This window comes from Metopolophium dirhodum, chromosome 3, assembly GCF_019925205.1.
Source record: "Metopolophium dirhodum isolate CAU chromosome 3, ASM1992520v1, whole genome shotgun sequence".
Taxonomy (NCBI): domain Eukaryota; kingdom Metazoa; phylum Arthropoda; class Insecta; order Hemiptera; family Aphididae; genus Metopolophium; species Metopolophium dirhodum.
Window position 1 is genome coordinate 21,100,370 of NC_083562.1, and position 14,777 is coordinate 21,115,146.

At 30.5% G+C, this 14,777-nt stretch overlaps 1 protein-coding gene across 1 annotated transcript; it reads left to right on the forward strand.

The window, feature by feature from the left end:
- Nucleotides 1-10,372: 10,372 nt before the first annotated feature.
- LOC132942193 (52 kDa repressor of the inhibitor of the protein kinase-like) lies at nucleotides 10,373-11,725 on the forward strand. Its single transcript, XM_061010511.1, has 4 exons — nucleotides 10,373-10,480; nucleotides 10,580-10,772; nucleotides 10,931-11,259; nucleotides 11,335-11,725. The coding sequence occupies exons 2-4, from the start codon at nucleotides 10,583-10,585 to the stop codon at nucleotides 11,446-11,448; spliced, it is 633 nt and encodes a 210-aa protein (XP_060866494.1). The 5' UTR covers nucleotides 10,373-10,480; nucleotides 10,580-10,582; the 3' UTR covers nucleotides 11,449-11,725.
- Nucleotides 11,726-14,777: the final 3,052 nt, after the last annotated feature.

The window sequence follows — 14,777 nt, forward strand, 5'->3', positions numbered from 1 at the left end:
CACTAAGTTATCAATTTTAAAGTCAATAAAAAATATTCAACTAGAGTAACATAACTAAAAAAAAAAAAATTGAATTTATCAGTTGGAACCTGAAAGCATTTTAGAAAACCTAAAAAAAATAAAATATTCAAATATTTAGTTCATTAAAGAATTATTCAAAGGGTATCAGATTGTCAATGTTTAAAAAATTTGACTTAAGTTAAAATCATAAAAAAAAAATTGAAGGGAGGTGTTTGCGAACACCGTCAAATGCATTTTAGAATACAAAAAAAAAAATTATATAAATTATATTGTGGGAATACATATTACAATATACATATTATTAAAATTTGGAAAAAAATTTAGAAAAAACTATTCAAAATATTTAGTTCATTAAAGAAGGATTATTCGTAGGGCACCATGTTATCAATATTTCAAAAATTCGGCTAGAGTTAAAATTATAAAAAAAAATTGAAGGGAGTTGTTGGCGCCCGCAGGCAAATGAATTTTAGAAAACAAAAAAAAATTTATATCAATTATATTGTGGGAACACACATTATAAACATCAATCTAAAATCTCCAAAATCTTAAACAGAAAAATTATTCAAAATATTTAGTTCATTAAAGAATTATTCAAAGGGTACCAGACAGTCAATGTTTAAAAAATTTGGCTTAAGTTTTTTTTTTTTTTTTTTTTATTTGCTTTCGGTATAAACCATTACAGCACAACAATTAATATATAATACATCAGACAAGATTACATAATAATATAAATATAAAGGTTATAAGAGGTAGTATAAAATATAACTAGATTGCATGTTAGCACAATGGGATATAGCATATAACATTGAATACAATAATATTTATGGTGTATTAAGTTTGTGTAGAACGGCTGTAAGCAGAGAGAGGAGGGGGTTAATTAGTGAGGATAGCTCGGACAGAAAATTAGATAATGTGGAAAGGTCATTAAATGAATCCGATCTATTGTTATTTATAGTAGCATTGATATCGTTGGGCTTGCAAACAACAGATGCATAAGACGGTTTAGACTGAGAGGTAGTAGAAGTGTCTGGAAGAGATAATTCGACCGGTTTATTTATTTTGAGAGTCTGCGTTCGTTTTTTGTTCTGATGGTTTTTAAGACGCTTTGAAAGTGAATTGAAAACTGGGCAGCCTTTGTAGTTGGCCGTATGATCACCGGCACAGAGGGCGCATGTAGCTGGGCTGTTTTGGTCTTTTGTGCAATCCTCGGAAAAATGATCTTCGCTGCATTTGACGCACCTAGGAGTATGGTGACAATTATTTCTTGTGTGTCCGTAGATTTGACATTGATGACATTGTGGAGGACCACGACGGGTTTTATGAGGTTTCTCGATGACGACAATGGTGTTGAGTAAAGACGTAATATTAAGGACATCTTTGTTGTTACTTCGGGGAAATAAATCGACAAAGAACATTGGGAGGGCGCACTTGTTTTTATTTTTTATATTCATTACGTGTTTCGCGGAATGTCCTTTGTCTAACAAGGCGGCGGAAATATCAGTGCACAGAGTAGTGTGGTGAAGGTTTTTGATCACGATTCTGTATGTACGAAGATGACGAGGTAAGAAAGTGTGGAAACTGGCGTTAGTAACCATTAAGTGCTCAATGATTGTATTATAACTGATACGATCACAAGGACGAACGATCAGATAATGAGAAGTTGACTTACACGTAAAGGCGTTTGGATTGGTAATCCTAGCTAGTTCTTTTATAAATGCTGAGAAATTGTTAATATTTTTAATATACAGTGGGGGGGGCTTCGGCTCCACAACATGTTCGATGATAGTTGGTTTTTCTGGAATGTTTGAGCTGTTTGAAACGGGCATTTCGAGTGCACTATCAGTGGAATCATCCGTAGCGAGAACGGAGAACCGATTTGGTGAAACAAAAAATTGTTTTTTTGACTTGTTGTCGTAGGCGTTGGGGGAAATTGACGAATCGGATAAATTACGTTTGGACGGCATATTTGGCAAAGCGCGACATTAGACGTGGACTTCGACCAACGTGTAATATGTGTATCTCAGACGAAATAATTAATTATTAAGACCGTAAGCGTTGCGATAACATTTGCGATAACGGAGCGAAACTCATTACGTACGTGTGTAGACGCTGGAGAAAACGACCGAAGTTAAATCATAAAAAAAAATTGAAAGGAGTTGTTGGCGCCCGCAGGCAAATACAATTTAGAAAACCAAAAAAAAATTTAGAAAAAAATTTACAGTAGAAACACACATTACGAGGTAAATGTTGAAAAAAATTTTAAATGATGATTTAAATTTTAAATTTTTAAATGTTGAAAAAATTTGGCTACAATGAAAATCATAAAAAAAAAGTTGACTAACCTGCAGGCATATAGATTTTAAAAAACAAAAAAAAAAATTTGGAAAAAAATTTAGAAAAAACTATTCAAAATATTTTGTTCATTAAACAATTTTCAAGTCAATACAAACTAGAGTTACAGTACTAATAAAAAAAATTGAATGGAGGTGTGGGCGCCCGCAGGCAAATAGATTTTAGAAAGCAAAAAAAAATTTATATACATTATATTGTGGGAACACACATTATAAACATCAATCTAAAATGTCCCGAAACTTAAACAGAAAAAACTTTTCAAAATATTTAGTTCATTAAAAAATTATTCTAAAGGTACCAGATTGTCAATATTTAAAAAATTTGGCTAGAGTTAAAATCATAAAAAAAAAAATTGAAGGGAGGTGTTGGCGCCCGCAGGCATATAGATTTTAGAAAACAAAAAAAAAATTTGGAAAAAAATTTAGAAAAAACTATTCAAAATATTTTGTCCATTAAACAATTTTCAAGTCAATACAAACTAGAGTTACAGTACTAATAAAAAAAATTGAAGGGAGGTGTGGGCGCCCGCAGGCAAAAAATTTATATAAATTATATTGTGGGAACACACATTATAAACATCAATCTAAAATCTCCAAAATCTTAAACAGAAAAATTATTCAAAATATTTAGTTCACTAAAGAATTATTCAAAGGGTATCAGACAGTCAATGTTTAAAAAAATTTGGCTAGAGTTAAAATCACAAAAAAAAATTGAAGTGAGGTGTTGGCGCCCGCAGGCATATAGATTTTAGAAAACAAAAAAAAAATTTGGAAAAAAATTTAGAAAAAACTATTCAAAATATTTTGTTCATTAAAGAATGATTATTCATGGGGCACCGCCAAGTTATCAATTTTAAAGTCAATACAAAATATTAAAATATTCAACTAGAGTTATATAACTAAAAAAAAAAAAATTGAAGGAAGCAATTGGAAACTGAAGGCAAATGAATTTTAGAAAACCAAAAAAAAAATTTAAAAAAAATGTACAGTAGAAGCACACATTACGAAGTTCAAACTAAAATATCCCGAAACTTAAACAGAAAAAACTATTCAAAATATTTAGTTCATTAAAGAATGATTATTCATGGGGCACCAAGTTATCAAATTTGAAGTCAATACAAAATATTCAACTAGAGTTACATCAATAAAAAAAAAATTTAAAGAAGCAGTTGGAACCTGAAAGCAAATGCATTTAAGAATTATTCAAAGGGTACCAGATTGTCAATGTTTAAAAAATTTGGCTTGAGTTAAAATCATAAAAAAAAATAGAAGGGAGTTGTTGGCGCCCGCAGGCAAATGCAATTTAGAAAACCAAAAAAAAATGTAGAAAAAAATTTACAGTAGAAACACACATTACGAGGTAAATGTTGAAAAAAATTTTAAATGATGATTTAAATTTTAAATTTTTTAATGTTGGAAAAATTTGGCTACAATGAAAATCATAAAAAAAAAATTTGGAAAAAAATTTAGAAAAAACTATTCAAAATATTTTGTTCATTAAACAATTTTCAAGTCAATGAAAACTAGAGTTACAGTACAAAAAAAAAAAAAATTGAAGGGAGGTGTTGGCGCCCGCAGGCAAATATATTTTAGAAAACAAAAATAAAATTGGAAAAAAATTTACAGTAGAAACACACATTACGAAGTTCAAACTAAAATGTCCCGAAACTTAAACAGAAAAAACTTTTCAAAATATTTAGTTCATTAAAGAATTATTCTAAAGGTACCAGATTGTCAATAGGTATTTAAAAAATTTGGCTAGAGTTAAAATCATAAAAAAAAAATTGAAGGGAGGTGTTTGCGCCCGCAGGCAAATAGATTTTAGAAAACAAAAAAAAAAATTGGAAAAAATTTACTTTATAAACACACATCCCGAAGTAAATGTTGAAAAACATTTTAAATGTTTAAAAATTTGGGTAGAGTGAAAATCATAAAAAAAAAATTGAAGGGAGGTGTGAAGCCCGCAGTCAAATAGATTTTAGAAAACAAAAAAAAAAATTGAAAAAAAATTTACAGTAGAAACACACATTACGAAGTTCAAACTAAAATGTCCCGAAACTTAAACAGAAAAAACTTTTCAAAATATTTAGTTCATTAAAGAAGGATTATTCGTAGGGCACCAGGTTATCAATGTTTAAAAAATTCGGCTAAAGTTAAAATCATAAAAAAAAAAATGAAGGGAGGTGTTTGCGCCCGCAGGCAAATAGATTTTAGAAAACAAAAAAAAAATTTGAAAAAAAATTTAGAAAAAACTATTCAAAATATTTAGTTCATTAAAGAATTATTCAAAGGGTATCAGATTGTCAATGTTTAAAAAATTTGACTTAAGTTAAAATCATAAAAAAAAAATGAAGGGAGGTGTTTGCGCCCGCAGGCATATAGATTTTAAAAAAACAAAAAAAAAATTGGAAAAAAATTTAGAAAAAACTATTCAAAATATTTAGTTCATTAAAGAAGGATTATTCGTTGGGCACCAAGTTTTCAATTTTCAAGTCAATACAAACTAGTTAGAGTACTAAAAAAAAAAAAATTGAAGGGAGGTGTTGGCGCACGCAGGCAAATAGATTTTAGAAAACAAAAAAAAAAATCGGAAAAAAATTTACAGTAGAAACACACATTACGAAGTTCAAACTAAAATGTCCCGAAACTTAAACAGAAAAAACTTTTCAAAATATTTAGTTCATTAAAGAATTTTTCAAAGGGTACCAGATTGTCAATGTTTAAAAATTTGGGTAGAGTGAAAATCATAAAAAAAAAATTGAAGGGAGGTGTGGCGCCCGCAGGCAAATAGATTTTAGAAAACAAAAAAAAAAATTGGAAAAAAATTTACTTTAGAAACACATATTCCGAAGTAAATGTTGAAAAACATTTTAAATGTTTAAAAAATTTGACTACAATGAAAATCATAAAAAAAAATTGAAGAGAGGTGTTGGTGCCCGCACGCAAATAAATTTTAGAAAACAAAAAATAAAAATGTGGAAAAAATTTTACTTTAGGAACACTCTTTAGGAGTACACGGGTACTCAGCGTACTCCCAGGTATAGCCGGTTAATCTTAAAAAATATTTTTAGATAAAAATCTACTAGAGTTCAATGAATTGAAAAAAAAATTGTTTGAGAAATCTGTGTGAAATAACACTTAACAAAAGAATACGCTGGAAGCTAAATACTGCAATACATATTAACTACAATCCAAAAACTAGGTATTGTTTACATTATAATAATACGAACAGTTATTATGATCAGAGGTGTATCACCGTAATACATGTATAAGAAAATGTATAAAAACGAATGTAATTTATAAAGGATGCAAAAAAATTAAATGAGAAAAAGGTCCTGCACGGGACTCTACTATTAGATTGTAATTTATGAAGGACATAAAATAATGTTTAATTTAAAATAATATTGTGTTTGGCTGGGTCTACAGTCAATATTAAATTACAAACTATAAAGTCTAAATGCAAATAAAAACATAGTCAGATATCTGTTTTAGTCTTCGTAAATATGTGCGGAAAAAAATTACATTTAGTACAATGTAAAAAAATGTGGAAAGAAAACCCTGAGAATTCATTGACAGTAGGATATTAAAAACTATATATTAAATTAAAACTATTGATTTTATACATTTTCTATTTACAATAGGTAAAGTAAGTATTGAAAACCTTATAAAATCCTAATAAAATTATATTTTGTTATATTTTAAAATACTTTTATAATTTGTTGTGTTAAAAAAATCATTATTTAATGTTGGCTGTATTTAAGTTTTTAATAACTATACTGGTACAACTCTAGCTGACAGTCTTTAAGACCGTGTTAAAAACTATGATAATTAGTTAACGTCTAATTTACTGTCCTATCCTAACCTAACCTAACATAACCAAATTAATAATATTTAAATATTTTCTTTCATTGTTATGTTTATAATATCGAATACCATTATAGTTTGTAGGAAAAGATCATCGCAAAGCTCACGACCAGTGATTGTAGTCGTCTATCATCGCACCATAGCTTCAACTAACCATAGGTTTACCTAACTAACCTTCTTATGACTTATTAGGACACTTTGAATAAAAAAATCCTGAGTTTCAGGTTGCCGAACTTAAGTGTTTGATTATCAAGTTGATCCTTTGATTGTTGACACCTTAATCCATGCTATGGATGAAGCCCATAGATATGGATAGTCCACGCCTATTTTAAATACATTTCAGGCCGCGTTCCCGGAGGGAAGGCAATTGAGGCTCCTTTATATTGATAGTCGATACTCGACTTGGCCTCAATTGTTCCCCTCGAAGATCAGACCGCTGATAAGACTATTATGTCCTATCCATTATGTTATATCTTTATTATCTATGATGGAGCCATACCCAGCTCACTCGTGTAAACAATTTGAAGCACATAAAAGCGATCAACGAATCTCTATCCATCTTGTAATGATAAAAAACAGAGTGCCCAATTTTAAGTGGAGCTCTCTAGTTTTCATCATTACCAGCTATCCATCGACCGCCGCCCAGAAATACGGATTCCCCGACGGAACGCAACCGCCGCCCGTAACTACAGATAGCGCCGGCCGACGCACGGTAATCCGAACGCGCGCCGCCCGCGGGAAAAACTTAGATTTCCTTATGAAAATAACAAATTACAAGTACAAAAAGTACATATTATTCATAATCAGTGCATTTCAAACTATAAGATGGATACTATCGAACACTTCAAACCTGTAGCTGCATCACAAAACACAGAGAAGTGTCACACGATATTCCAATCGGGACCGGCAAGCATTGTACTACATAAATACAGGCCGCCGACCGCCGCCGTATCATCATTGCAAACCCTACCCACTATCATGGGTAGGCCAACAATTTTAAATAACCACCCTCACCAACTTTCATCCTACTAGTAGAGGCAAAACCCTGGTATAGTTAACGGCATAACCTTCAAAGCAAAGCAAAGCGTATCATCATCATTCTCCCCGCTGAGAAAAAGCGAATAGTGAGCCGGACGGTATTTTAATACCGCCACGAACGGACATTCTACAGTTTGTCCCGGCATATACCCTCCACCACCGCCGCAGTGAGTCGCGAGGTATATATTGTCGTTACGCGTCCACCGTTACTGAGCGCCGCCGTCCGAGCCGAGTCAGCCAGTTCCATCCGACCAACGTACGACCACCAGCGGAACAGATTGTAAAAGGTCCAACACCGTTTGCCGTTTTTTTTTTATCAGCATACAGACATCCGAGCCAAGTCACACTGCTGAAGCCGCCCAGCTGTTCACGCCGGTAATAATTATATTACCGTGCTACTGATCCCGTCATAATGAACACCCGACCAAAAACCGTGAGTTTTATGTTCACGCCTTCCACCCCCCACCCATGTTTTATGTGATCCTTTATTAAACTATTTTATCTGTACACTCGTAAGAGTATAATTAATTAATTCAAAATAAATACTGTACAACAAATTATTAAAATTGTGTCTGTATGAAAAATAATAAGTTTTTGAGAATAAACGCAACAACAATTCAACCAAAAACACCCTGCGTTTAATTTTCATTACAATCTCATATCTCAACCTTCATATTCTCTATGCAAAAAGTAAATTTAAGACAAATTTGTAAATCAATGCACAGTCTCTCTATTGTACTAATATTTGTGATTTCATTAATTTTCAGTATTTTGTATAATTAGATTGGGAAAACATAAGACAATAACATTTACACAAGACTGTGACTAACACAATCATACTTTGATAAAAGTATATGATATAAGTACCTTCTATATTTGAATTAGGTAATCGTTTTTTTTCCCGGTACTCTATTGGTGGACGGCACTTTAACAACGGTCCCTCAACCTACTGAGGCAATCTTGAGGCATTTCCTTTTAGTAAATTAATTAAATCTTCAAACATAACTCTTAATTCAAGAGTTTGTAACTAATACAATCATAATATAATATGAGTATAGTACATTTCGTAATATTTTTTTATAATATTTACTGTTAGTGAAATATTAAGTTTGTATTTCTAATATAATATATGTTATGGTATTTATGGACGACACTTGCACCATGGCCCCTCGATATACTAATGTGGCGACCCGGCACATCTCTTTTAGATAAATGATTAAATACTTAATCAAGTCTTCCAATTTACTAAACATTAATGTTTTGTAGATGATTTGAAGAAAAATTTAAAATTGAAGAGAGACTGTGTGAATTAACAAAATTTGTGGTATGAAATGTTTATTTGAACACCTGTTATAATGTATTATATTGAACTTATAAGTTAATTTTTTATAATGTACTATAGTAAACATTTGATCATTTATTACAATATACGTATATTATACATAGATTTCAAGTATGATTTTTTTAATTTTTTTTTTTGATAGTTACCTACCTACTACAATACAAGACACTTTATTTTTATATTTTGAAGCAATATATATTTTGGATTATTTAGCTCTATATAAACTAAATTTCAGACCCATAGTTTAGTATTTAAAGTTTGTATGATCAAAGTCGTGGAACCAAATTTTATCAGACTCTACTAGAATGTTGTAGTTAAAATAAATTATGAATGTGGAATAACAGTACCTAACCTTCTATTATAATTTGTTATGAATATAATATTTTAAGTAATAACTCAAATTTAGCACTTTTACGGTACTTAATACATTTTCCTAATATTTTAACAGAAATTATGGAGCTAAAAATATAGAAATACCTATATTATGTCACGGTCCATAGTTGATAGTTTTGTTTCATTTATAATAATAATGCTTTTTAATATACTTTTTCATAAATTAATATTTGTTACAGTTGGCTTTTATGATTTGTTTGAACTATTAGTACGTATTTTTTTGGGGAGATCCCTATTATTACAACACCGTTACCAATATGCGTTTTTTTCTGGTTAGTTAATATAATTGCATGTTTTCATGATTTCTTCGTATTTATGCTTATTTTCTTAAAATGTTTTTATATTTTCGGTTCATCCGTTACCTACCTACATACCTACCTACCAAGTGTGTAAATAAAGAATTTTTTGTGTAAACCAATTTGAATTATTATTTATTAATTTAAAAAAAATTAAATTAAAACGTTTTCACTCAGTATTTTTTTGAATATTTTTGAATATTTCAGTGCATATATTTGCCTGTTTTTAGTGCATACATGCAGGCAAATATTTAACACTTTTTCATTGCATTAAATTCACAGCCCTGCTAATTACTTTTGTCCAATCATAATACCTACCACAATTAATGTTAAATGTCAAATTGTCAACAATCAACTGCTTCTTCAACTTGATAACACTTAAGAGGATCAGTGGCGTATTTACGGGGGGGGGGGGGGGGGGATATGGGGGAAAATTACATTTTTTTGTTGGTAGGCTTAAACAGATGTGGAATTTATTGCAATTATTTATATGGCCAAGGCTATGATGGGGCCAGTAATATGGCTGGTCGATTTAAAGGAGTACAGACTATTGTGAAATCTAAATACCCCAACGCTATATAATATGTACATTGTGCAGCACATTCGCTGAATTTAGCTTTTTCAACAGCTAGTGGCATAAAACCTATCAGAAATTGTTTGGGGGTGATCGAAAAAGTTTATAATTTTTTCAATACCCCTAAAAGAAATTCTGTTCTTTTAAATACCATACAGAATTCAAATAATGCACCCCAAGTAAAACAACTCAAACGGCTTTGTGCTACTTGTTGGATTCAACGTTATGATTCTGTAAATGATTTTTCTGAACTATTTTCATTTGTTCTCAATGCGTTAGACATTATATCTGATTGGAAAGAATCAACAGATGCTGAAATGCTTCAGAAAGCGTTAAAAGATTCAGAGTTTATGATTTCTTTGACTGTTATAAAGGTTCAGATAATATCTATTTTATATACATTTAGGTACATATATTGTGTTATTTTTAAATTTTGTTTTAGGTATTATTTTCTTATGGACTTCCGCTGTGTAAACAATTGCAAAAAGTTCAAATTGATTTGAAAAAGACAATACTCATAGTAGAAAATGTAATAGCTACTTTAAAATGTATCAGAGAAAATAATGAAATAGAATTCAAAATTATCTATAATAATGTCAAAGTAATCTTTTACTTTAATATACTGTTTAATATTTAAAATAATATTTATAATGTACCTACATCATTAATATACCCCCAAATATTTATTAATATATTACAGAAAATGGCAGATGATGTTGGAATTGAATTGCTAGAGAAAAGAATTTCTTCTAAACAAACACATAGAACTAATCCAAATTTACAAAATCATTCTACCGAACAATACTATCGTGTAACAGTATTTTTACCATATATTGATTACTTTATATCAGAACTTACTGAGCGTTTTATAAATCATAAAAGTATTTTTGAAGGTATAAACTAGTTATTACATATTTTATATTATATTTTCAAAAAAAAATCTCTATTGACATTATATTATTATAAATTATAATATAAGTACAAATACTGAATAGCTATATAAATAACTAATTTGCCAAAGTATTTTATTATTTGATATTTACTGTTATAGGGTTCGATTGCATTTTTAAAACCCAGCCATTGCCACTAGAGATAAATGACCGAGAACAATTTAATAAGTTTGTGAACATATATTCACCCGTTGTAGATAAATTCAATAGCATAGCCGAATTCAATATGTGGAAAACAAAACTAATTACATATAATATCATTCTTAGTTCAGGATTACAGGCATTAGAAATTTGTGATAAAGAATTTTATCCCAACATTTACATGTTGATAAAAATATTTTGTACGCTTCCAGTGTCAACAACAACTCCTGAACGATCATTCTCTAATTTAAAAAGAATTAAAACTTATCTCAGGAATAGTATGAATGAAGTAAATTTGCAGATTTTAAATTATGATATATTATTGAAAGTATTTATAAAATTGTGTATTTCATTGTTATTATAGACTAGACTGAATGGATTGGCTCTATTAGCATGCCATACAGAAACAAAGATTACACCAGATGAAGTCATTGATGAATTGTCTCTGAAAAATAGAAGACTGGAGTTTGTTTTGTAAAATCACTGCAAATAAATGGCTATATGTGCCTATGTGTTATATATACCTATGTAGATAATAGATATCAATGATCAATATAATTATATGATATTTTACATTTTTACAGAACAAATTATTAATTAGCTAAATATTTTATAAATTTATTTCATTGTGTTGATTATTATAAATCTATATTAAGCTATTAATATATTTTTTATTCATTAGATTATTATGTTAAACTTAAAATGCTATTCATTGATTAATATTGTCTTTTAAAATACCTATACTTGATTAGTGATTAAAAATTAGGGATTAGCAAAAAAAAAAAAGTCTTGCATGACTGGTTTCTTTGAAAATGTATTTCTAATTTCTATATCCCCCCCTCAAGAAAATCCTAAATACGCCACTGAAGAGGATGTCAGATTTTTAGCGCACCATTTATTTCTCTCTCTGACCCACGCACAATCATTTTAGTGTTTTATTAATCGTACATTTGGTATGCTACGCGTGGGCCAAGGTGGAAAACAAATAGTGCGCTGACATCCCAACCAGCAACAAGTTTACACGAGTGAGCTGGGTATGGCTCCATCATAGATAATAAAGATATGGATAGGACATAATGGTCTTATCAGCGGTCTTCGAGGGGAACAATTGAGGCCAAATAAAGTATACCTATATCGAGTATCGACTATCAATATAAAGGAGCCTCAATTGCCTTCCCCTCCGGGAACGCGGCCTGAAATGTATTTAACATAGGCGTGGACTATCCATGGTGTCAACAATCAAAGGATCAACTTGATAATCAAACAATTAAGTCCGGCAACCTGCAACTCAGGATCTTTTTATTCAAAGTGTCCTAATAAGTCATAAGAAGGTTAGTTAGGTAAACCTATGGTTAGTTGAAGCTATGGTGATGATAGACGACTACAATCACTGGTCGTGAGCTTTGTGATGATCTTTTCCTACTAACCATCAAGGTATTCGATATTGTAAACATAACAATGAAAGAAAATATTTATCAACTGATTACGTTACGTATTACCTACGTATTCGACATTGTTAACATAACTATTCTACCTTTACACTTTTTCTTCCCCCGTCTCTCACAGCTATATACAGGTTCAGCCACTCTCATTCCACTCCTCCATATGATCGGTATTCTATCTATCCATCTCTTCTTCAGTCTTCTCGCCCCTCATTTCCCCCCTAAATTAACTTCTATAGCCACTCTCACTATCTCTTATCATACAGTGACCGAACCACCTAAACCTATTCTCTCTTGTTTTCACTACAATATGTACACTACCCTTAATTAATTAATTTCTTATTCTATCCTCTTTTGTACCTTAACACCTAACTTATTATTCTCATATCTGCTACCCTCACTCCACTTACCTACCCTAACCTTACATTTCTTTTTCATCTTTCCCTTTCATACACCAAACATTCTGAAATCCTGTTGACCCATTTCCTTATCTTCGCCATATCACACACTTCCTAATTCCTATTCACTCAGTCTCTAGTTACCTACAAGTCATCGTACTTGATTCTCGGTGAAAATATTTAAATATCATTGAACGAATTCCCTACTCGAAATAATTACTTAAAAAAATAACATACCTCGCCAATTTTCTAATTTTTAACACGACTCTATTGATAGCCGGAATAGTGTTATACCAGTATAATTACAATACAAATATTGAAAAATTTCGGGCAATACATACTTTGATCAATTAACAATAATAAAAAAAAACTTACTGAGAAATAAGAAAATACATACCCCGTGACGGAATCAAAACTGCTACGGAACTTAGTCTTCGAAGCACTGAAACGTTCACACATTTCAATCTGCTTATGATATAATATTATTCCCAGTTTGAAAATTTTCACTGACGAATACCATTTCTGAAATAACACGCATCTTATGCAGTAAAATGTTCAACAATATTCTAATGACCTATTCGTTACAGTCTACAGATATTATATAAACCTACCAATAAATACCTAATATTAATTTTTATTACACAGAGTTTGTATTTTTAAATGTTGTATTCAAGGATTTATAATTTTTATTTTTATACCTAACAAAAATTACATTTATTCACAAGTCAGTAATCAACTAGAACTCGACTACGAGTAAGACAGCGTTTGGATTGTTCGGACTGGCGAATAATTTATTATTATTATACATTGCGCCTTTGGTAGGTAGTAGTAAACGTATATGCTTCTACGTTACTGAGTTAACAGATTTTCCGTGACAATAAAAATTTAATTCAAGTCTAAAAAGTAAGTAAATGTAAGCCCCAAAATAATATGAAAATAAACTAACACAACAATCGCTTAAAAATTAATTTAATTCAAATAATGAGATGAACCTTATTAGACCATTTAAATTTTCCAGAACAAGCCCCCAGTTGGTCGCATGCCAATTTTAACCATAACTAGACCATAAGTTTATAGACATTCTATAATGCATTATCCTGCCGGTGGCCCTAGACACTGTTGGGGAAATAATATTTCTTTAGTAATTAAATTACGATACGAATTATAAGTTACGTAGGTACTTGTCCAATACTAGACTACCAGAATTTAAATTAAAGAATGTGATATACCTAGGTAACCTATCGATCGATTCTAAAACAGAAACTTAACCTAGGTACAAATAATATCATAATATCAAATAGTGAAATGTGAAAATTTGAAGAAAATTTCCTATAGGTATATCCCGTAAAACCCCCAAAATAAAACGTACGTTTGAGGTGTTCTCTTAAAACCCAAATGTTTAATACCCGTATCCCGTATGCGTCGAAAATGTATGTTTCACATTTAACGAAAACTAAAACTATCGTGACGGAACGGAATTACGAAGAACGTATAAGACAAAAATAATCGTCACCAAGTGGTAGGTATAATCTGCTATGTACTTACAAATCATATTAAATAACATTAATCATTATGTATTTTCTTATTTTATTAGGTATAGGTATAAAAACCTACCTTCCTACTTATAAAACCATTGCCTAATCATTGATTTCAAATTTTAAAAATTATTCTACTATAACAATAAATTAACAGTTGTAGGCAAAGTATTATAATTTAAGGTATTTTTCATAATATCTTAATTTTTGTACATCTATAACAACTGGATTTTAAAAACTACTCTACGCCTAGCGAGTATATAAGTTTGTCTGACAATAAATATTTACATTAAGTCTACCGCGTCAACAGAGTAGAAGAACAAAACTTACGTAATTATTTATTATTCCGGCGAAACGCGTTCCCTTCGAGTGTATAATATTGTCTAGTGTCAGAGCTGTGCATCTCCGCCAAGGAAAATGCATAACTCCGAT